The sequence below is a fragment of the Vidua macroura genome, chromosome 2 (assembly GCF_024509145.1).
Source record: "Vidua macroura isolate BioBank_ID:100142 chromosome 2, ASM2450914v1, whole genome shotgun sequence".
NCBI classification, from domain to species: Eukaryota; Metazoa; Chordata; class Aves; order Passeriformes; family Viduidae; genus Vidua; species Vidua macroura.
Window position 1 is genome coordinate 59,870,522 of NC_071572.1, and position 23,807 is coordinate 59,894,328.

General features: G+C 40.4%; 1 protein-coding gene across 1 annotated transcript; it reads right to left on the reverse strand.

Annotated features, from left to right (window-relative positions):
• Window positions 1–23,807, reverse strand: OLFM4 (olfactomedin 4). Its single transcript, XM_053970788.1, has 6 exons — window positions 23,727–23,807; window positions 21,391–21,468; window positions 17,654–17,806; window positions 11,467–11,679; window positions 10,423–10,576; window positions 1–2,218 (listed from the first exon to the last, which is right to left on the reverse strand). Exons 1-6 carry the CDS (start codon window positions 23,805–23,807, stop codon window positions 1,425–1,427), a joined length of 1,473 nt encoding a protein of 490 aa, XP_053826763.1. The 3' UTR covers window positions 1–1,424.

Here is a 23,807-nt window from a genome sequence, read left to right on the forward strand (position 1 = left end):
TTCTTTGAAACAGTTCTTTATTAAAACAAAAGCAATCATTTGCATGTTGATTTTGATTATCAGAGGACACAGACACGGTTGCATATGTAACAGAAGAAAACAAACCACATGAACTGCTTTCTTTGTCATCTCAGAGCTCTAAATTTCAGTGTTTTAGCTTGCTTTCTGACATGGTGAAAATAAGACATTGTTACAGTGCACATATTCAGAAACTATCACACAATAACCATTAAAAAAAATGAAAACCATATTATATATTCAACTAGTTTGACCAGACTCATGTTTTCCACAAGACCTCTTACCTTGCTGTAAGACAGAATTACCCTGGGAACAAATAGGAGCCTAGATTAATGAGGCGCTCATGAATCTAATTACAGAATGGCAAAAATCTTGAAAAGAGGCACGTCAAATAACGCGTCTGTTATTCTATGGCAATACATTATGTACACAGGAGCCACTCGTGGCCAATAAAGTCAATGGGAGGATTTGCATAAACTTAGAAGAACATAAAGAAAAGGAAAACACTGTTCTTTGCACTGTACTGGCTGGAAAATGAAGTATATAGCTAGATTATAGTAAGACCATTTGCAGGTCCAGGTTTAGACACACAGAATTAATAAGGGAAGCAGAGTGGGACAGAAGGGAACATTGATGAAAACCATACTGCCACTTTTGCCTCCACAAGCACTCCAGTAAGGCAGCCTACTAGTGTGGCAGCTTGGGAGTGTTGAACTGCTCGGAGGCAGCTAGAGCTGGGGGCCAGGGGCCAGTGTCCTACTGCATCACTGCTATCAAGGGCAGTAAGTCCTGTCCCTTCCACAATGCCTTCCCTTCCTGTGGTAGCACTTACACAGCAAAGTGCATTTTTACCCTCCCTCCTGAAGTCTTGAGCCAGATACCACTGCTTCCAACTAATAAATGGATTGCTGTCTTCCGACCAAGTCTACTTCCTAATCTATTTTAATCCTTTAATTAATTTCTCTGAGGTCTCATTTCACTCTGATGAAGATCAGTGGAAAATCATTCTGTTTCTGAGTGCCTTGCTTGTGTTACTCTGACAAATGCAAATCAGTGGGTAATTATCTACTCGGTCACCAGATAGTCTGTGCCCAGCTATTTCTGCAAACAAAAAGCACTAAATCTAGGTACTGAATCTACCCCCAGAGACAGGACAATTGCAAAGCACTGAGCACCAATAAACACCAAGAAAAACCTAAAAAAACCCATAGTGCCAACTGCTGCCAGCAATATTAGTGGTCAGAGTGGGCAATCCCTTTAAAGAGTATAAGTACCTGTATGACACCCCCACATACAGGTCATCAAGCCAGATGAACTCTGAACTGGCAGTAGCATTGTCTAAAGGTCCATTGGATCTCTCATATTGGCTGCTGCCAGTTTTATCATATGCATATGTCCCTGAGGTACTAAGGCTGAAAAGTCACATCATATCTTACAAGGTAACCGTCACTGTAAACATAAAGTTTCTGATCTGTGGGGCTATAATCAATACTCTGGATTGTATCTAACTTTTTATCCATGATGATACTAACTCTATTTTCTTGGCCAGTTCTTGTGTCATACATGTAGAAGATCTCCTCTTTCTTAGTGTTCAACGGCCTTGTGGCGTAAAGAACACCACATAACATGAAAGCATTGGAAACAGATGGCTTGTACTGTCTCGTCTGCCAAGTATTTAGCACATCAAGTGTGGTTTCATTGAGCTTGCTAATCACAATGTTGCCCATGTTATTTTCAGTTGAATATATTACCCATAACCCACTTTCATCCACGGCAAAATCTATGTCCTGCCACGCAACACCTGCATAAGAGAAGCGGTTACCAATAGCAGCATTTGGAAGCTGCTTCCTCAAAACCTCTGTGTTTGTTTTTATATTGTGCTTCACCATATATCTTGAACCATAAAGATGATAGTACAAGTAATTTTTATAAAGGGCAGCACCACTTCCTTCCCCATATGTTATTCTCCTTTCATATGTGTATTTAAACAGCAACAAATCATCAAAGGAATTATAAATTCTGAAGTATTCTAAGTATCTCCCATCGGTGTTCAGTGGTGCAACCCAATAGACTTCCTTGTCTGGGTTAGAGGGATCGTAATCTCTACCCCAGGAACCGTATTTGTAAGAAAATCCTCTCCAGTTCAGCTTGGCAACATAAGGCTGGCTAACATTCATTGGTCCATGGTGAACGCAGGTACCTGTAAGTAAAAAAAAAAAAACAAAACCAACAGCTTTTCCAAATGTCATTATTAGGGGAGAGGTTTTGCAGACCGTAGCCTCTAGACTGTGCTTAGTAAGAATAGTTTTGTGACCAAGCGCACACAAATGCACAGCTTCATGTGTAAAAGGCTCATTTTGGGCCAAGGTCAGCAACTGGATGGCAGCCAGTGTTCCATGTTGACTCAAAACCTCAGAAAAAAAATAGAGTACATATTATTACACTTATTTTAAAGAGAAGGTGGGGGATTAATTCACAGAAAGTGTTCGCTGTGCTGTTCCATACAAGGGAGAGATTTCTGTTTCTACCCATTTGAGGCAGGCCAGCCTAATGCATTAGGAAATCCCTTGGAAAATACAATTTCAGAAGCATTTTAGGTTATTTTCTACCTCAGTGGAACTGAAAGCATGGGAGTTGGGGGAAAAAAAAAAGACTGAGGAGCATCTGATTTTTTGTGTATTTCACTGTGAAGGGGAAGAAAGGAGCAGAAGCAGCAGTAATTCCAGAGTCACATTTCAGATTAGCATTCTGCTGTCAGAATCACAGCTTTACAACTGTTTGTCACAGTCACATGGTGCCTTCCACCTCAGGCCCTCAAAGAAATCTGCAGACAGTAACAACCACAGCCCAGGAAATGTACACTGATATTACTGTGACTTTTCATGTGAGGCAACGCTAAAGAAAATATGATTTCAAGCTGAACCAGAACAGCTCTGTTTTACACATATCAACTGTAAAACCATTTTCAGCATCATGGAAAAAATAATTTAAATATAAGAAACAGTTTTATTTTACTCATGCTAAATTAGTGACATTCCTGTTTCCTGATAAATTCTTAATATTTATAAGTCACTGGTAGGAAAAAAAACTCCACTCAAAAATGTCCCTGGCCTTCTGATGAGTGTGAAGCTGCCACTGGCAAACACTAGCATGCACTTTTCCAAGTGTTAACATTAGCTTTTTGTATTACTGCCACAAGCGTCCCAGATTTTTCTCTGTAAGGTTATCTTCACCTGAGGTAACAGAGACAGAGATATCAAGTGGCTGGCAGCAGCTTACAAGTTTAGTGGTACTCCAATGTTTCCCAGTTCACCAGGGTGCTCTAGCCACAGGACAGCCTTCCTTATTAAAGATGGAGTATAATATGAATAGACCCAAGTCTCACACATCAATTAGTGAATAAATAATGGCCACAAATTTTGGTGTTGATAACACCTCCCTCAAAACAGGAACTCTGTGCTCTAACAGCTATGGTGCTGATGAAAGTCAAAACTAACTTTTGAGGTTTTAATACTTTGACTGGGAATCATGTCACAATTTCTTGCAGCTTCTATGACAAGAATGGCTTGTAAGCTCAGTCATATGAAGCGATGTCTGGCATAACCTCTGTCTTAGCACAAAGAAGAAAGAGGAATAACAGAGAAAGATTTTTTCTTTTGCCCTCAAAGCTGACCATTCCTAAGCATGGCCAGACAATACTTATGGAGATGAATTGGAAACTCCTGAAACCACAGACAGGAAAAGTCTAGGAGACATTTTGTTCTCAAAGGCTTTGCAGTCTATCTCACAGAAAGAAGTAAAATTAGAGGCAGACCAATCTGAAGTACTCTACTTGGAAAAAGTCTGGGAAACAACATAATTGGTGAAAAAAAATGCACAGTTACAAAAGCAGAGAAATCTTTTTCTGATCTGCTTTGCCTAGGAGAAAGGTGCTCTACCTATGGGACTAGAAAACCTGTGTCCTGAACATTAGTAGTGTCCAAGCACTGACATTTGTGCCAATGTGTAAAGTTGGTTTGGGCAGTGAAGCTCTGCGTGCCTCCCCCTCTCTCAAAATGTACTATTCCTCTGCTTCTGCTGCTTAACACCTTCACTCCTCACAGTTTTGTACTGTCTTATGCTAGTGAGTGTGACCTGGAGGACATGTGATTCACCTGCAGCCTTCTCACATCATCTGTGAGGAAGGTGGGGGGGCAGTTTTATATTAAATATAAATCACAATAATGAGATAAATCCCTATGTCCCCAGGCCATGTTGGCAACTTCCTTGGGGGCAGTATTGCCCATGGGAGTAGCTCTTCATCACTGAGTCTCCATCTGATGGCAGAGAAGGTGGCAGAAATTGCAAACACTCCAGTCTCCTCCCCCAGACACTTTTGTGTCCTGGGTTTCTTGCAGCTGAAACATGGCATGACCCTGGTTGAATGCTGCTTTCCTTCCTGCCACCAAGAATCCATTCAAATCAGCATTCCGGGCTCAGAGCAGATGAGCATTTAAGCATGCACTTAAGTGCTTTACAAAGGATGAGGCCCTGGAGCAGAAACCTCATTTCCAAATATAGCACACAAGGCAGGCCCTGCTGTATGGCCAGGCTGGATCTCTGGAAATGGCACATAGCATGTCTAGTAACACGGCCTCAGCACTTGGCACAGCTACCAGCATTTGGAGGTGGTTACACCTCAGCTCATGCAAAGGAAGAAAGCTAAGGCAGCCAGTGCAAAATGGCTTGCAGCCTGCCAACTTCATAAATCAATTTGAACTGTTTTTTTTCTCATATCTCTATTATGTATTGTTAACTCTGGCATGAGGACTTCTTTAAATCTGGTGACATATTGAATATATTACTGTGCTTAAATAACAATAAACTTATCTCAGAATTAATTGGTTATTAAATGCTCTAAAACTCTTCATTTGTTTAAAAAAATGTAGCACTGAAGCTTGCAGGTAGTGAAGCACTACTAAGCTCATCTATATGCGACCTTAAATAATTTTTCATGTCATTAAGCAAAACACAGTTCCAGGTTTATTTTACTAATTTATACATTGTTTCATAAATAAAAAACAAATGTGTGTTCAGCAGAGAGACCTTTTTTTACAAAAGAAATAATAAATTATTATTTCTTCCCTTAAAGAGATCTCTCTGCTGAACACTTATTTGGTTTTTATTGATGAAACAATGAATTATTAAAATAAAGTTAGAAGTCTGTTCTGTTTTAATGACATCAAAAATTGTCTGAGGTTTCTATAGAGTATGTGCTTGATTTTTATTTCCTTGAAAATTCTCCCATAATTATTTTTTTTACAAAAATCCTCTGTGGTAGTAGGGGGTGATCTGTCTTTCACACAGGTTCAGAAGAATTCATTGTCATTTATTTAATCTAAACTTGCCTCCCTGTCTAGATCTTGGGGGGAAAAAATGCACAAAGGAAACAAAGTGTCATGTAATTTTGTAAATATTAGAAGGTACTTGAAATAAATCCATATGCATTATTCAAACTTTCAAGTTTTTAACTCCTTTCTCCATTGTTTTGGGCCACAGATAAATGACATCCTGGTATTTCTGCCTTCCTTTGTCTCATGTTTATGTAGCAAACAGACAAGGGAAGGTCTAGTAAAGGTACATACATACATACTTGTCCCCACATAAAGAACCAGTATCTCAGCTTTATAGATTATATACTTATCCTTCTGATTCATCAGAAAAAGAGCTGACATCTAGTTGTCAGGACTGAAGAGAGCCTGACTTGCTTGGCTAACAGGCTGCAGAACTGAGCATGAGGCACATGCTGCTGGGTCTCCCTTTACCCACTTCACTCTGAAGCACTGACAGAACACATCAGCTTCTTACTCCAGCAATACAAGAAAACATTCCAGAAGCCTCTGGCAGCTGCCAGCTGCCTCCAGCCAGCTGCATCTGATTGCAGAAGAGAAGGGACCACCCTTGGCCTATGCAGACAAAGATCACAAGACAAGGTGGGACCCACACTGGAAGGAACTCCCATGAGGGGCACCGACACCAGAAGCAGGCTGGTGCTACATTCTCACACAGGCTCCCAAGCACTAGATATGCACCCTCCCCTCCCATCAGATCAACCACTGCATCCAGATGTAGGAGCTGTTTCCTAGCCTTACTAGGGCTTGAGACACAAAAGACTGAGCTCTAAAGGAAAGAGCTCTAAAGGACTGACCTCTAAAGGCTCCTACTATCTCACTGACACAGGAAGACCCACAAAGACATTCCAGTCTTTCACCAGTATCATGGGGGACAGACACACGCTTGCAGCAGCGTAAAAAAAGACCTGTGTCGGCAATATCTAACAGGGGATCGGGTGAAGGGAAGGCTGGGTTTCATCTGACACACCTTAAGGCAACTAAGCAGCTAAGGTCCTTCAACTCAGCTCCTTCCAATGCCCGTGAATAAATGCATGTGTCTCCAGAGGCAGTTCAGGAAGTCCTGGGGAGGACAACTGGCCAGTCCTTTTCAGGTGCTTCTCTCTCTTTGTGTATGGATGCATTCAGTTCAAAACACAACCCCAAATACTCAAAAAACACAGACAGCTTAGGTTCATAGGAGGTAAAACATAAACTAAGAGTGAAATCACTGTAAGACTCCAATAGGATTGCCTGAGTTTCAGCATTAGGCTAATCCAGGTATTCCTCCTGCCAAGACCTACTCACCAGTAGCTCAAAATCCTTAATTTCTGAGTATATAAAATCCAGGAATAAAAAAAAACACAACGCTACTCCTTTTTTCCTTTCTTTCTATTTTGCCTTTGAATTTCACCTAACTCACTTCTCCCTGCTTCCTCTCTCAGATCATTTCAGTGAGATGCAACACAGCATGTGCTGCAGAGTCCTCAAAAGACCATCCTGGGGTCTTTTCTGTCTATACCTACCCAATGCAGCCACAGGAGATCAGCCCAAAGGAAAACTAATGGATAAATATTTCTTCCCACTGGAGTGGTGAGGAGAGAAATGCCATGAACCATTGCAGATAGGAGAGCCAGTGGCAATGATGGGGATGATTACCTATATATCAGATACTCAGACACACAACACTCCAGTCAGGGTAAGGCAAATGTAAACCAGTGATTTCTTTCTGCTCTGTTATTTGAGAACAAGCCTGCTCACTTGAAGAAATACAGCAGCAAAAGCCTTGGGGGACAGAGTCAGAGGGGCTGCATACTACAGCAATGTGAAGCAAGAAGCTTTAATTAAACTTGCATTTAGACTCATGATCTTAGACAGCTTGGGTATTAGCCAATCTCTCTCTAGTTCATGCTGCCTACCCAAAATATGCAGGAGGAGGATGAAGGGGGAAAGAAAAAGCAACCTGAAAACAGGACAAAGAGTCAGTTTAATACAAACATTATAAATATAATATGAACTAAAATCAGGTCAAGGCCAAGAGGTTTGGCAGGAATTCAAGACATTCAAGCTTGCAGAGAAAACATAATGAAATTGTATTCAAACGCACAAATGGGTGTTAGAAAGCTCCAGAGGCTTAGCTGTGAGCATCCATGCAGCACCCCCAAAATGACCAGCCAGGAGATGCAGCTTTCTCACATACTTACTCCATCTTCCCAAGCAAAAATATTGTTGGGGAAGATGAAATAGCAAGGCCCTATAAATATGAGGGCCTGGCAAAAGAATCAGAGAATACAGATATCGAGATGAAAACGAGGTTTGAAATACCAAACCTTCATTACTGAGCATCCCGAAAACAATAATGCAATCCCCCCTTTCTGATAGATCCTAAGGTCAAATGGAATGTCCTGTCTCACCCCCCAATGTATGGTTCATCCCATACCTGTAACCCTCCCCTGAAGTATCCGATGTCTGTAACCCCATTGGCCCAAGTCCTGTCCCAGCCCACCTTGAAGCCCCCTGATAAGGTGTGGCCGAGGGACCGGACGCTCTCTCTCTCGGACCTTCCTGCTGGGACACCCACCTGGCACCATCTCTCTCTCTCCCCCCGCTCTCCCCGGGCCTGCCACGAGTTGCAGCTAGCAACTCTAAGCAGGGCCCTTCATCCTTTATAATAAACCCTATGCTCTAAAGACCGGGCCTCAGAGATCCTTCGTTACCACCCACCCAAACCGTCCTGGAGTCCAGCAATCCCCGCAAATATCTTCCTGGTTTTAAGTGCTTTCAGATACAGTCTGCAGGACATGTAGCTGCTCTACAAAGTCCTCTGCACAGATGATAGTTGCTTCCCATGAGTCACATAAATCATAATATGCTAGTCCTGTGTGGATTAGCAGGGATCTGAGCCTACACAACACCTGGGTTATCTGTAGAGTTAGAGTTTCCCAACACGAAGAAAACTTGCCAGCGTACATGTTTCTCTGCCAGTCCTTTGTGCCATCCTCAGAGACCACACTCACCCTAAAGGAGGCTATGTGCAAATACACTCACACACATCCTCCAACTCCTCCCAGATACCTAACTCTGGACAGAAAAACTCACAGATAACACCAGAGGTTGTCCTCAGCTGATTTCAGTGCTGGTAACTCTCTGGAAGTTGTTATACCAAGTTGTTTTTACCTCCTTCATTCTTTTCTGCTACAATGCAGTGTTGCCTTATGCAAAGGTGCCTGAGCTGTCCAACCAGTCAGGAATAAGACAATGCTGAAGCAATACCATTTTGGGTACAGATAAAGTCTACCTATCTCCCTACTGTGCCCTGGGAAACAATGCTGAATAAGTCTATTACAGTCACAATTCCATGCAGTTCCATTTACCCCAGAGCTACCATCCTGCTTTAGACCATGACTTGCCTATCCCTGTATGGAGTTGCACTCCAAGTGGTTTCCCTTTTCCTACACAGTGAAAGCTGCTATGTCCCACAGACACAACCACCACCCAGGTGATAAAAGCAGCCCTCTCGTCCATCACTCATGGAAGGACACAGTATTCTTGTTCAGTACTTTCTTGCCAAAAGAAAAGCTTGCTGTAGGCTTGAAGAGAACAAGATTGTTTCTTTCCACACACCATCACCCTCAAACATTCTTCTAAAACATTGTGGAGTTTTTTTCAATGAAATATTTTAAGGCTTTCCTTAAGGAGCAGAGAAAGGCCTTGAGATTTTTTTACTGCAGGTTTTTGTTTCAGATTTCTCTCCTGTCTGATTCCCAGACAAGATGTTACTCATATATTCTGTCAGAGAAACACAGCAACTGCTTGCATTGCCATGAAGTTCTAAGGAAAGACTGCTCACCCTAAGGGAAGCTTGTATTTCTGCCTCTCACCTTTCAAATGAATTAGCTGACCTCAAGGTGATGAGAGCTAAATGCTGGTAGGTGCAAATTTGTGCTCCTTGAAAACAGGACACGGCTCCTCCTTTACTATAGGCTCCTCTAGCTGACTGTTAACCAGCTTGTGTGAAAAAGCAAGAATCTTCCCCTGGGTATTGTATACAACACAGCACTTTTGCTCTTACAATACTCTGGCTAAAGGAAATCCCTCTGTATAAAACACTCAGGGGACCAACATGGTTTTAGAAATCCTCCTGTCTGTTAGTAACTGGGATACTTGACTTGGCATATCTCATCTGGTGTTTCCTAAATGTTTTTGCTCCAGTATGTCATACATGACTCTCTAAATCTCTCAGATTATGATTCAATCACAATGTGATTTTTTCAAACTGAATACAATGTCCAGACAAAAGTTCTTTCAGTTATAAACTAATTACCACACACCCTGTAACTCAACACCATTATATGAACTGCACTCTGAGAGCCATTGATCCAGGCCCCAGAATATAACCTTTCCTAGTTAAGAAAACTATAAAATCTTAGTTCCACTGAAATCAGTAATACAGCTCCTCCTTATCTTCCTGAGACCAGAATTTTCCCCAGCTCCTTTGACCACCTGTTTTAGAAGCATCTTTTGATTGTCAAGCAAAAGTAATCTTCATGCAAAGCTCCCCTCTGGAGCTTACATATCTACAGCTTTAGTACATCAGTAGTTGCTCATACATTTTCCAAGCAGCATTAGAGCAATATTGCCACGAACACAGGTCACTTTCACAGGAACTACTGAAAATCAAAGCTAGTTAGTAAAAAGACATTGTTTCCCACAGGTAATTGTTCTGAAAAAAAAAAAAAAAAAAAAAAAAAAAAAAAAAAAAAAAAAAAAGAAGATCCACTTTTCAAACTATAGGTAAGAGGAAGACTGCAACTTCTTCTAGCTGAAAACAGCTACTATGTTTGTAAGAATTTGATTCCTGCCTCCATTTTCCTTTTGTACCATTGATGAAACATTAGGAGCTGTCAGCTCAATTTTTCAAGAGCTAAGGAGTATCATTACAATTGTATTTAATATTAACAAAGGGATGTCTCTGCATTTACAGTTCTAACCATGTATTCTTATCTCTTATGTGTTACCCAACAGAAATGCTTACCTGGTGGGAAATAAGGGGGTGATGTAGTTTTGGTTGCATTCTCTTCACACTCTTTCAACCGCTTCTGCAGAGATGCAATTTGTCGACGAATTGCAAGGACATTGTTTTTGTCCAGTGACTCTAGTTCATCTACCAGTATAGTCAGATTAGTGATCTAGAGGGGAAAAAAAGACAGCAATTTGCAGGCAGAGCTGACCATAGAGGACACTACAGAAAATGGTTCTAAGAAATAGGCCTTATCCTTGTAGCCACAGCTTGACATTTCCAGTAGAGTACATAACCACAAGGATATGCTTTAGGACTAAGTTGTGTAACAGTATGCAAAAACAGTGTTATTTTATTTGTAGCATAAAACTATCCAGAGAGTCTTAGACAAGTAGCTGTTGCCTAAGACTTTTTATGTTGAACATAAAAAGTACTTATTCCAGCCTTACAAAAGTATCTGCAAATTTTATTTGCAAAGATAAATAGTTTTTTTAATCACCTGCTTGATGATATAGAGGACATTGGAGCAAATGAGATTTCACTTTCCATCTTAAGTAATTATTTTCTCTAGGTGAGTGATTAGCTACAATTTTGAAAATGTGATTTATAGTCTGCTAGGAAGGTGATAGTCTTTCCCACTTCTTGATTTCTTATTGATTGAGCCATTGCCCTAGCAACCAGAAGCTAATTTTTTAATTACCTAAATTAAAGCACAGAGGCTTTCAAGCATGGGGGTCTGTAAATTAATATTTATTATAATAATTTAATCAGCTTATGTGTTTAACACTATGCAAAACTTTCAACTTTCAGGCAGATATTTGGTAAAACCAGAGTGGACTCAATTTGCTTTGGGGTTTCTTTACTTTTCTGTGTTCTATATTAAGGAATAAGATGTTAATACATTTAAGGTCAAGCTTTCTTTTAACTTATGCTGATGAAATGCTAAAATAATTCTGCTAGCTACAGTAGAGACAGACTACATTTCCTCAACCTAAACACTAGAGAATGGACTATCTGTGTACTTAAACCCCCTGTGGTTAATTCAGACCTTGGCAATACCTCCAAATATATTTGCTCAACAATGGCATTGCTTCCAACAAGGCTGGGTTTCAGCTGGGTGACCAGTCTCTCTAGGTCACTGATTTCCACTTTCAGTAACTGGAAGTCCAGCTCTGTGTAAGAGACACTGCCCATCTCCATTTGCTGCACTCTGATGGTTAGATTGACGATTTGCTGCTGATACAGTTCAATTCTTTTTGAGTACTCCTTAACCTGAAAGAAAGAAAAAAAGAGATACATATACAAGTCCAGGTTAGGAAATAAGACAAGGCTGTCTGACATCCTTATTGTATTTCTCAGAAATATATATATATAAAATGTATTTATTTCTGAGTACCCTATGCATATCTTCCACATACTTGCCATATATATTCTTCACATAAACTGCATAAATGTAATTCTCATCACATCCATTAAAAAATATAAAATGTAACCCTCTTTTTTTGTTGGCAGTTTCACAAAATCGCCTCAGAAATGCCTGGAGATAACTAAAGACAGAATTTTACTCACAGTCTTCCATTTTTAGAATTCATTGCCAATATTGTCTCTGTGAGCTAATTTTATCCTCAGTATACCAAGAACTTACATTAGTGAAAATTTTACTAGGAAATCTGCAGTGTATTATCTCTCAAAATCAACCAGAGAAGGCTGCAAAATGCAACAAAGGGTCTCCAAGTTTTTCAACTTCATTTCCTATTAACTCTGAATCCAAATAGGACTTTACCCTGTGTACATTTGAATTGTGTCAAACATTGGCAGAACTGATTTGATGCTTGTCTTTGGGCAGGGAGGAAATATTTAAATACAGTGTTAAAAATCAAATCTGGTTTAAATGAAAGCGTTAAATATATGGCAAGAGTTAGCTGGAATGATTTATATAGCAGCCTTTTCAGTCTTTGAAGCATTAAATAGTTGTCCAGATAAATATATTTTCACACATATATCTGCTGAGATAAAGGTCACAGCACAAGCATTGTGAAGCAGAATGTTAAGAATATTGTAAGGATTTGGGACTTTCCTTAGAAATGTTAGTTCCTTGAAACTTAATGCTTTGGTAAAGGGGCATAATTTCTCTCCCATACACTTCATATATCATTATATCACAAAAGATAAGTACAAATAAATAGTTTGTTGCACTAGTAACTTCATATTTATACCGTCAGATGGTATTTGTGCCTCTATCTACAGCACTGTAATTTCCATTACTATTATTTCTTCAGCTGAAAGACAGCCTACATCTTCTCAAGCATTTGCATTATCTTAACATTAAAAAAAGTCAATACTTTTTTCCCATTGTCTGAAATCCTGCCATGATATGAAGACCATGGACTCCCTGTTTTTCTGCTCTGGCAGCAGCCCTTGAGACAGGGATCCAGAAAAAAACACCACATTTATCAAATTTCAATCTTGATTGAAACCCTTGTGTATCAAGGAGGAGGTATGGGAGTTCATGGCATGGAAATTTATAAGTTATGTATGATGTGGATTAAGGAAGAGAAGCATAAGAGTAGATACTCTATTCAGAAGCATAATTATCAATAATGGCACAACTACACTATAAATCTTAAGCCACTACAAAAACCCTGCATGGACATACATTGTATACACCAAAACCAGGATGCTCAGTTCCATGTATTTAAATCTGATTTTGAAACAGATCTTCTGTTCTAAATGTGTGCAGCCAGACTTCAAGCTGCTCAAAACTGTCAAGTTTCCATAAGCTGTAACAGAAGCACCCTGGCTCACAGCACTGGATGCTCTAGATCTCCCTGATCAAGCCAGGATAACTTCAAGTTATTGAATTAAGAATCAAAAGTTATATAATTAAAGTTATACAATTAAGAATTAAAAAAAAAAAAAAAAAAAAAAAAAAAAACACCAAAAAAAACCAGCCTAAAAGACCTAGACCTAGTTCCTTGTAACTGGCTAGCAACAGTGATAGCTGCGACCCCTTGCCCTAGGTGCCACCATCATCTGGTAGGGAACACAGGAAGAACCAATCCATTTGGAAAAGTCAGAGCTACTTGGACCTCACACTTTCAGTGATCACCAAAATCAGTTTGGCATTGAAAGAGAACCTCTGAAAAATCATCTGGAAAAATTATTGAAAAGCAAATGTTTAAACTGTGTGTCTAGAGTTTGTTCAAGAACAGCAACAAAAAATTATTACAGCCTGAGAAGTATGAAGCAAGTCCATTTTTGATCAAAATTGCACTCCTGTGTGAAGTTATGTCTGTCACAGAGGTATCTGGAAATCTGTCTACGTATTAATAACCTTTCTTACAATAATACTGGAAATAATTAATGAACTTTTTCATGTTAATACTGCTAATAATAATGCAATACAGACCAAATCTACAAACCACTGAAATAAACAGGCTGCTGGAATTAATGATGGCTACTCATTAGTGAGTAACCTGTGAATCTGACATTTTCTCCAGGGTTTTCAGAGCCTGGACAAAATGCTGAGGGCTGGAACAAGGCGTACATAGTTATTTCAGCCCTGACTACAGAATGCAGACCTGGAGTTCTCCTCCCATATTAGAGGATTTTCACTCAGTCAAGCATCTAGGTCATTTAAGGACACATCAACACCATCCAGCAGAGTATAGCTGAGCCTGAACTAGCACCATCACTCTGCAGTGCTCTGCACAGCCACACGAGCATCACAGAGAACTTAAGCTAATAGCTCCCCTGGCAAATTATTGGACAAATAAAATTTTCTCAGCAGTGCTGCACTCCAGGTCAATACTGCTTTTGCAGATAAATCCAGCACATACGTTAAACACTGCAATGCTCTGTGTGGAGATCCCCACCTGCTCAGATCTGGTTTAGGAGTTTCTTTGAGTTAGAAATATCAGTTGAAAAAAGAACACTATATTGCTCTGTTGATTGGCAGATAGATTTAAGCAGCTTGTAATCCCTGCTCTTCTACTGCATCTACCTGCTAGGGACTGTGTAGTCTCTTGACAGGCTGGCACAGAAATTCTGTGCATATCCTATTTTTAGGGATAGAGATCAATAACTAGTACCAATTGCTGCTGCATTTGTCATAAAAGCCTAAATTAGGGTATGATGAGTGCATAGGGCCTGGATTAGCCCTTTATGGGAGGAAAATGGAACCATATGAGGCATATGTAAGGGGGAAATCCTCAGTATCTCCTCATTCCAAGCATTGTCACCTTTGTTTAATGAAAAGGGCAGGAAAAACCTGCAGTGCTCATTTAGTGTGTCATTTACCTGCAACTGGTATTTATCAAAACAGGTTTTGCAGCATGCAAGCAGACACTTCTCCAGCACATATATGTAGAGTACAGAAGGGGGAACAAAGGTGCAAGATGAAGATGTCAAAGAAAAAAAGTGGGAGGAATGAGAGCAGATGAGAAATTACAAACCCAGCAACTTTCTAAAATCACTCAGTCCAGGACACTGGCTTCAAGCAGGTTGACCTCTACAGATCCATAAGGAGCAAGGCTGGCAGTCTGCCTTCTGAGATGAAGAAGAATTCCATTGCAGGATAACCTGTTTTGAAAAGCAGGGGCTTTTTTGCTCCTGTTCAGTGAGAATGTTGTGGTCATCCTGAGGTGTGTTCTGAAAGTCACTTTCTCTCCTTGTGATTGTGTGCTGATCCACCACCGTTATAGAATTGTCCTCTCCCCCTTCCTATTGAGAGGAACAGCCAATTGCCACTTTGCTTTAAAAGGTTAATTTTCTTCTGTAATCATAATTATGCTGGCAAAGGTTGATGTTACAGAGGAAAAATTAGTCTGGTATTTTCAGCCTACAGTTTGTACTCACTTGGCCCATGAGAGCATCTCTTTATCTGCAAGCTTCCTTGCCTGCTGATTCTATAAAAGGACCCCCTTGCTTTTTGAATTAGCCAACAATCAGGCAGAAGGTTAAAGATTCAATCAGGTTGTTTATCTGGACTTTTAGCACATGGAAAGCATCCTTAAGAGGGTCCAATCCTGCAGCTCTAATCCAGGAAAAGTTCCCATGAGCTTCAGAGGTGTTTTAGAAGAGCAACAAAAGCATGGATTCTCAGAGCCAAAAAAGGAAGCATTCAGTAGAAAGTCTCACTTCTGTAGTAAGACTAGGTTATGTCTGAATGCAATTCCCTAGGATTTTGCTCAGGATCATTTCTAATAATGATCAATATTGAAAGCTTGGGTTTCCTCAATTTCATTATTTCCTGGCCTCTATGAGTATTATCATGACTGAATTAAGATACAGGATTGCACAAGAAGCATTTTTTTCTACAACTTGAAAGACAAAGTATTTTTGAACATGGAAATTTATGCATGGCAGGATCTCAGAATACTTAAGTTCAGATATCAATAAGGTAATGCTCAAAAACTCTTTTCTGTCTATTAAAAATAGAAAATTATAACTGAGAAATCTTACATCAATTTACACCAAAATTCAATCTGTTAATTTCAATTTCTGACCTAAAGTGTCTCTTTGCCCATATCACGCCAAAGTATATGTCACACTTCATCTAGATGCATTGTAACTCTGCTTGGCTGATTGATCTCGGCAGGATGAAATTCAGTGAAGCCTGAGTTAGGTCAGGAATTTTCACTGTCTGCAGCAAGAATTGCAAGTCGAGGTCAGTGTCTACACTGTGGTACACTGCTGGGCACAGAAGGGTGACAACAGTCACAGCAGCTGACACCAGCTGGCAACCTAGACATTAAAGTCTAGGGTGGGGACTTGCCCTGAATTTAGAGGTGAGTTTCAGGTACAAATCTGGACACCTAATTTTAGGTATCTATAGCACTAACCTATGTTTTTATATGAGCAAGATGTCTGAACTCATTGGAGATCTGAGGTTTTCCTCACAGAGGGGTCAAGTAGCACTTGAGATGCTCCCATACCTGCCTGGCACTAGCCTAAAGGGAACATGTACCATTCTGAGTAAAATACCAGTAAGAGATAGGTTACACCAGCACAAGAGACTGGGAAAGGTGGTACACAATCACCTCAAAGAATCATGCCAATATTTGGCTAGGAATCATGCCCCTCATCCCATCCCAGCACAGCTACTTTCAAATGCTGGCACTGATCACAGTGGGAACAGTATGGGGACCTGAAATCTCAGGGATTTTCATGGCTCATTAACCCTGAGCTGCACTTGGATGTGCCAAGGGATCAGGTAACTCCTGCACTTGGAGGTAGCAGGACTTATGTCAATTTGTCCTTCACATGCCTGCTGACAGCTGAATGTGTTTCACTGTTAGCTCCAGCTCTTTCAAAACAAACTATTTGAACTGAAAGAACTTACCACAGGATCCTACGCCTGTTGTTGTGGGTTTTATGCACAACTTCTTATCTGTTCTTGATTATACCAGAGGAGGGTTATGAATATTTATGATTAGAATTTATAATTTAATGCTTTGCCTTTTCTGCTGATTAATTCAAGGACACTTTGTTTCTTAAGATGCTTGGTTTCCAAAGAAAACACTGTCTGCTGGACACTCAATCTGAATCCTGATTATTTATCCATCATAAGAAGTCAAAGGCAGACCCCTGTCTTCACAGGCAGCTTCACCCAGTGCACTTCATCGTGTGTAGGTTTGCCTGAGTTCCTCAAAAAATGGATCTCAATTCATGCAACAAGCAACCAAAGCAGTGTTTGTCTTCAACAGAAATGCATAATTCAGCAGTCTCACTGCCACAGCTTTAGATGTTGAAAAGAATGATTTTTATTTATTTATTTTTCCCTGTGAGCGCAGAAGCAGTGAAGGGGCAATTATTCACCTACTTCTTCACTCTGGACTGTGGTGACCTTTCTCCTCTTTCCCTTAACTGCCTTCTCACAATCTGGCTGGCTTGATACAAATAATAACACGTGAAAGAGCAGGAGGCTTGGCTTCCTATAGCATCGTGTAGCAATCACAAATTAATAAAAGTGAGCCAAAAGAGGAAAAATATAATCATTCTTCCAAAACATCCCATATGTCTCTAGCTGAAAAGGCCTAGAAAAGAGACCTGGAAATATTCAAATGTATGACATGTTACAATGTCAAATATTAGAGATTTAATCACCTTTCTCCGTGTTCTTACAGAGCTCTCTTTCCCACTCAAAGGCACACCACAGAAAAACGCCCACTGCTGTACTTTTTTGTAGGCAGCCATTCTTCAGAAGAGATACAACAGTTATTTTTAAGACAAAAGAACACCTTACTTTAGAAAGCTCTGCCTCAAACTTCTCCGAGAGTGTTGTGGCTGTAATTTCCAGTTGCTCAGCCTTCTGCACTGGAAAGGTGGTATCTGGCAGGTACACAGTGCACTGACAAGTTCCCTCATTATTCACAGAGCCAGACACGTTGGTAAAGAGCTGCAAAAACAAATTGGTAAGAAAAAAAAAGTGTTAACATTCTTCTCTAGAAGCAGTACCTAATAATGTTTGGCAATAACATGAGTTGTGCAAATCACACGATCAACAATTTCTTTACTAGTCATCTTTCACCTTTTTCTTCCAAGTAACTCAAAATATCTAGCAATTTTTATTACTCATCCTTACAAATATCTCTAAAAATAGTTAAATATTGCTTTATAGATTTTACCATTGGAAAAATGGAGACATATAATAGTCCTTACTTTCCCAATCTTGTGGACAATGTTCCTAAGATAAAGAAATAACTTTTCCAGCAGAGAGAAAAGCAGGCAACAGCAGGAAAATAATGTAATAAGTTAGGTCTTACAGCTACTATTCTGTTCATATAAATTGGACTAATAATTTAGTCATTTACACCCAAAGAGAGAAAAGCACTAAAATTAAACTAGTAACAGGGAATGTTTTGATTAAAAAAACTTTCATTTGAAGATTTGCAGCCAGCCACAGCAAACAGACAAGCGCATTTAATTATACACCACTGAAAGGTGATGAATTAAATATGCAGGTTTGGCCTACGGTAGAGATTCTTATTTTGCTACAAAATATTGCTCATAACACCCACACATCATAGCCCACCCATCCATCCTTGTGGATAGCTGGCAAAGCTATTGCCCATGAACTGCCTTATCCCAGCTGTCTGCACACTCACAGCATCATCACCGAGCAATGCGCATGACGGACAGAAAGGTCAGGGCTGGCACCCCCGATCTTGCCATAATTTACAGCCAAGGCACACTGTGGTCTATAAACACCAGGCTGAATACTGAGTGTGATCAGATCAGTTCTTTTTGTTTGTACACAAAATGTTTCCAATTCATAAACCTATCACAAATTTATTAATAAAGATATTTGATGTTACTTTAAAATATTCTGGCACATACTTCAATGCAGCTGTATATTTTAAAGCTACAGACTTGTTCTTTAAAAACACTTCTTTCTATAATCTCTTCTGCCTTGCAGAAATTCCAGTGTTATTCATGTGTTTTCTCCTTTTCTTTCCCTCTTAAAAATAAAAAAGCAAACAACAAAACTATGTCCTCAGAGCTGATGTTTCAGCAATTCTTCCCTGGCTTTTTCACAGTGCTTTCAACTAATGTCCTCACTGAAAAACCAGCCCAGAACACACAGTGATGACCAGCACCAAAGTTGTCTTGATCTGTGAGCCCAAAAAGAGAAGAGCAGCAAGCAGGAATGATCCCAGTTCACATTTCTGGCAACCTCTTTACTGCAGCCACAACAAACAACATGCATCTCATTTTGAAAGAAAGTGTGGAAAGACGTTTTATCTGTGTTATTTAAGCACCATGGGTCTTAAAACTTCACTCAGATTCCTAAAGAGATTTAACATGAAAGGAAGCAGAGAACTATCTCATGGCATTCCAGAATGTCCCAGCACATAACTTGCATTGATTTCTCTGCCAGCCAGGTTACCAAAGCACTTCTGAAAGTCCCACTGAGAACACATTTTATCTAAGTTTCCACATATTTTTGAAGATATGGCTATCAGTATGTAAATTAGTATGAAAAATTAGTTCCTAAGTCACTTAGGTATTTCTACATCTCTGAGTCCTCAGTGCATTGGCATGGTTGGGATGGCAGGAAAGTTGCTCAGCAATAAAAAAGGAACAGATGGGAAAGACCAAAAGAAGAAATAAATGTGACTGAGAGATTATATGGGAGCTTCTTTGAGACTGTTGCATACTAGCATGCTAATTTTTGTGTGGAAAGTATTGTGTTCTGTTCCCTCTGTGTGTAACACAAATATGAGTATATGTCTACAAGAGAGAGTATGCTATACATTGTATAGCAATAGTGTGTGCTATTCTTTTGTATGCATTACACACCCTGCTGTAAACCACAGTCTCAACTGTATTATACTAATTAGTTTTCTAGACTTACCCTGCCTATTTCATGTGCTAAAAAAAACATTCATAAATGTATTCAGATATCTCAAAAAAACCTTGAACATGTGCTTTTAACCTCCCTGTGAAAAACAATCATTATATTTTAACATCTGAGTAAAGAGGGAGCTTTGAGTTGAAGGCAGAGCTTCATTGCAGTAAGTGCTGCTTATATTGAAGCCAACAGTTTCCCCAAAAGAGTGGAAACAGCCCGGGCAGACAGAACTGCTTCCATTCTTCCATTGACATTACAAACATTGGGATCATGATGTTGACAAGACCAAGAAGCATTGTTTAGTTAAAAGCCCCTTGGGTCAAAAAGTGCTTCAATCCAAGTATAATACCAGCCAAATGACAACCATGTAACAAAAATGTCTTTCCTCATCCTGTAGAAAAATACATGAGATAGACTGCTACTTTCGATGAAGCTGTACAGTTTTTAAAGTTTAATAATTTATACAGAATGCTTAAAAGAGAGGAAACTGTCCTAGCCTACAGCAAGGACTTGACAGCAACACTTCACTCTGAAAAATTGTTACATCTATGTATTTGAAGCTATGAGAAACGTTCCTTCTCCACATCCCTTCAAATTAAGAAAGGGAGTAGGAGCGAGCAGTTACTCCATTTTCTGAAAATCAGGAAATTTGTCACCTAGTGACATTCACAGCTCTAAACCAGCTGTTTGCCCATCCTAAGACAAAGAATGGGATCCACAGAAAGCACATAGCAGGGCCACAGTAGGGACAGAAGCCACCTCAGCTGGGCAAGGAATCGTGGGTCCTGCAAATCAGGCTCTGAAAGAGAGCCCTGACTCCATTTAACTTTCTAAATGCTCTGCTGGAGCCAGAGACTCAACTCTGTCTCAGAAGAGGTCCCTCCACACATCCCATATGCCACACTGGGCTTGCCTGGACAAAAGATCTGATGTGAAGCTGAACATGTGCTTTGGATGAATTCTGTTTTTGACAACAATTTGCAGGACCATACAGAGCAATTGTGACCCACTGAATCTGCTCCAAAGTGAATGTGTTATTAAACAGTCACTGATAGAAAGAGGGAAAGAAAATGAACTCTGAAATCTGCAGACCACCAACTTAAGCACTGTAACAGAAGGCATGGAAGTAAGATTCAGGTCCCTCCATCACCAAAAAGCTGATAATATTTTAACTAGGTAGAACAGGGAGAATCAATGTTTTCTCACTCCCAGCAACCACAAGTGGATGCTCCTCAGAAGATGCTTTCAAGGCCCTGTTCTAGCTTATGAGAGAAGACTTCCTCAGGGAGACTGTAATCACCAAACTGTTTGCCACATTGGCATTAAATCCCCAGGGCCTCATCTGTTTCATGTCTGTGGTCCAGTTCAGTAGTTACAAGGTTAAAGCCAAAGTTTTGGATCTGACTTGAGGCATTGAATAACATGGTAACAGTAGTGATGATTTTGGAGATTCACTACTTCCTAAAGTACTGGATACACAACACATAAATGCTTCTTCCAGGCAGCACAACTGGCTTACCTGTGTCAGAGTTAAATCACTAAATAACTCTGTAGCATTTAAAGAAAAGGACACAAGTTCCTAAATTTTGTCTTTTCTGGACTATATTGAAGAATAGTAATGGTTATACCTTTGGGGAAATGAGCAATTTGCCGTTCGTATTCCTAGGCTGAGTCAGATATGGAAGCATTGTACTGAGATGAGCAGTCTGAAAAGCAAAGGAAAGATTTTTTAGTGTGGATTTTCTGCATATGGCACCATCCCTTCCCCAACAGATAGCCCCCATCCTGCAGCTCGAAAGCACTTTGATTTTATTATGGGAGCTATCCTGAGCAACTGTAAAATTTCTGATCTGCTACTGAGGCAACAGTTTCCCAGGGCACAGCGTCACTTCACAGACACCTCTTCCTGAAGAAAGGCTCTGTGTGACCAGAGCAAGGCAGGGGATGCACCGCCTGTCCAGGAGGTGTGAGCTGAGGATGCAACAGGCAGCCGTGGCAGATTGCATGGCAGTCTAAAAGGACAGTGCCGTGCCCCGCTGCCCTAAATTCAGAGAATACTGTCCTCCCAGCAGGAATGTCCCCCTCCTCACCACCCAGCTCATGCCCCAGCCTCTAAGCAGAGGACTCACTGCCCCTTTCACACCAAGCTGTCAGGCTGTGAGCTGTGATGGCTGGGAAATATGTCCCACTCTTCTACTAGCACCATGGAGGTGACAGCATCCCACCGTGGAGAGGAAGCACCAGGAGAAGAGACCACACTGCCAAGGATACAGCCAAATCCACCTTGGGAGCCTTTTGTGCAATAAGAATATGTACATTCCCTTTAACTTCCATCCGTGGCTAACGCCTGCCTTCCTGCCACTGCAAGGACAGCAGCTGTCACCCCGACACCATACTGGGAGTTACCATGGCCCCACACAGTGTGAAGAGCACAGTGCGTTCCCACGATGCACACGTAATGGGCTTACCAAAACCTGCCAAACTGGGAACTGGAGAGAGGCACCCTCAATGTCAAATGGTGTAACAGAGCATCAAATGGGCTTCCCCTGCAACAGGACACTCACTGCTGTGTCTTTCTTCATTTCCCAAATCCCAGCTGGAACCCTGCTCCTGACCCAGGGGATGGTGGGGATACCCAAATGGCCAGCAAAGGGCAGGTCTATTAAGTGGCACAGTGTAAACAAGCTTTGTGGGACAATTTGTCAACTAGACCCTCTTGAAAAGGTACCTGCATGCTCATACAGTTACACTGAGCATGATAGGCAGCTGGTAACAATTAACAGTGTTAGGGCAGAGAGCATCTCAAATTGTGCAAACTACACAAACTGAGGACTAGCTTAAATCTAAACAGACTAAGGAGGACTTTCTCCCCTATTAAGCTTTCTATCCTCAGCTTATCAACATATATTTACACCTCCATCTTGAATTTTGCAGCTTTTCCTTCCTTGAGCAGATAAAAGCACCTTCCCAGGAGGTGCTAACTTCACTGCCTGCATACACAACACTCCCAAACTTTAAAAAATATAACTAGGGGTAGAAAGGAATTTTCTGGTTGGTGAATAAACCAGATAAATTAGAAAGATTTATGGGTAGCCAGAATGTTTTTTTCTCAAACTTTAAATAAAAAATGCCAAAATGGCAGTCACAGTTTTGGTCAAACAAAACCAAAATGCTTTGCTTCATTTGAAAAAGTTCTTAAGATATTCACAAACTTTTCCTGAAAATTGAAGCCCCATTTTAAATTTGAAAAAAACAGCAACAAAAAACAACAACAAAAAAAAACCCAACAAAAAAAAACCAAAGAAAGGCTAGTACAAAATCAAATCTATTATTCACTAATATATTTTTTTGCTTTAAAAAAGCATTTTTCAAAGTTTTCTCCTTCCCACCTGAATTTGATGTAGCTTTTGGTTGGGGGTTATTGTGGGTTTTTTTCTGATTGATTTGGTCTGCTTTGAATTTTTCTCTTGCCCAACCAGATACAGTTTTTTAGGGAAGAGGGACAGCACCCAACAATAATCAACCAATATAGCTTTCATGTGCCCAGCCACAGAGTATGACAGCAATCATGCAACTGGGAAAGCTCCCACCTCCCAATTCCTACCACATCAAAGATGTGGATCTGTTCCTGCTATAAGCCCTTGCTAATTAATTAGAAGCTACACAGAGCATTTAATATCCACTCAGATCCTCACTGGGAGTTGCACTCATCTAACCAAAGGCAGAATTTGACTCTGACTTCAAACCTGTGCCTCACTTTTACCGAGTCCCTACACATTAGCTGGGGGGAGGATGGAGGAATACTTTAAACTTTCTCCATGCAGAGAGACATTTGTCATGCAAACGTTGTCATGCAACATTTGTCTAATAATTTTACAGTAACCTTAAAAGAATTTTCATCAATCTAAACTACATAAGAAGACAAGAAGGCACCAAAGCTCAGGTTATAGGACCCGTGTCTTACCGCTCCTGTTGCTGCCATCATCTCAGGCAGAGCACTCATGCCCTGCATGAGGAAAAGCACAGCCACCAGTGTGTGCTTCAT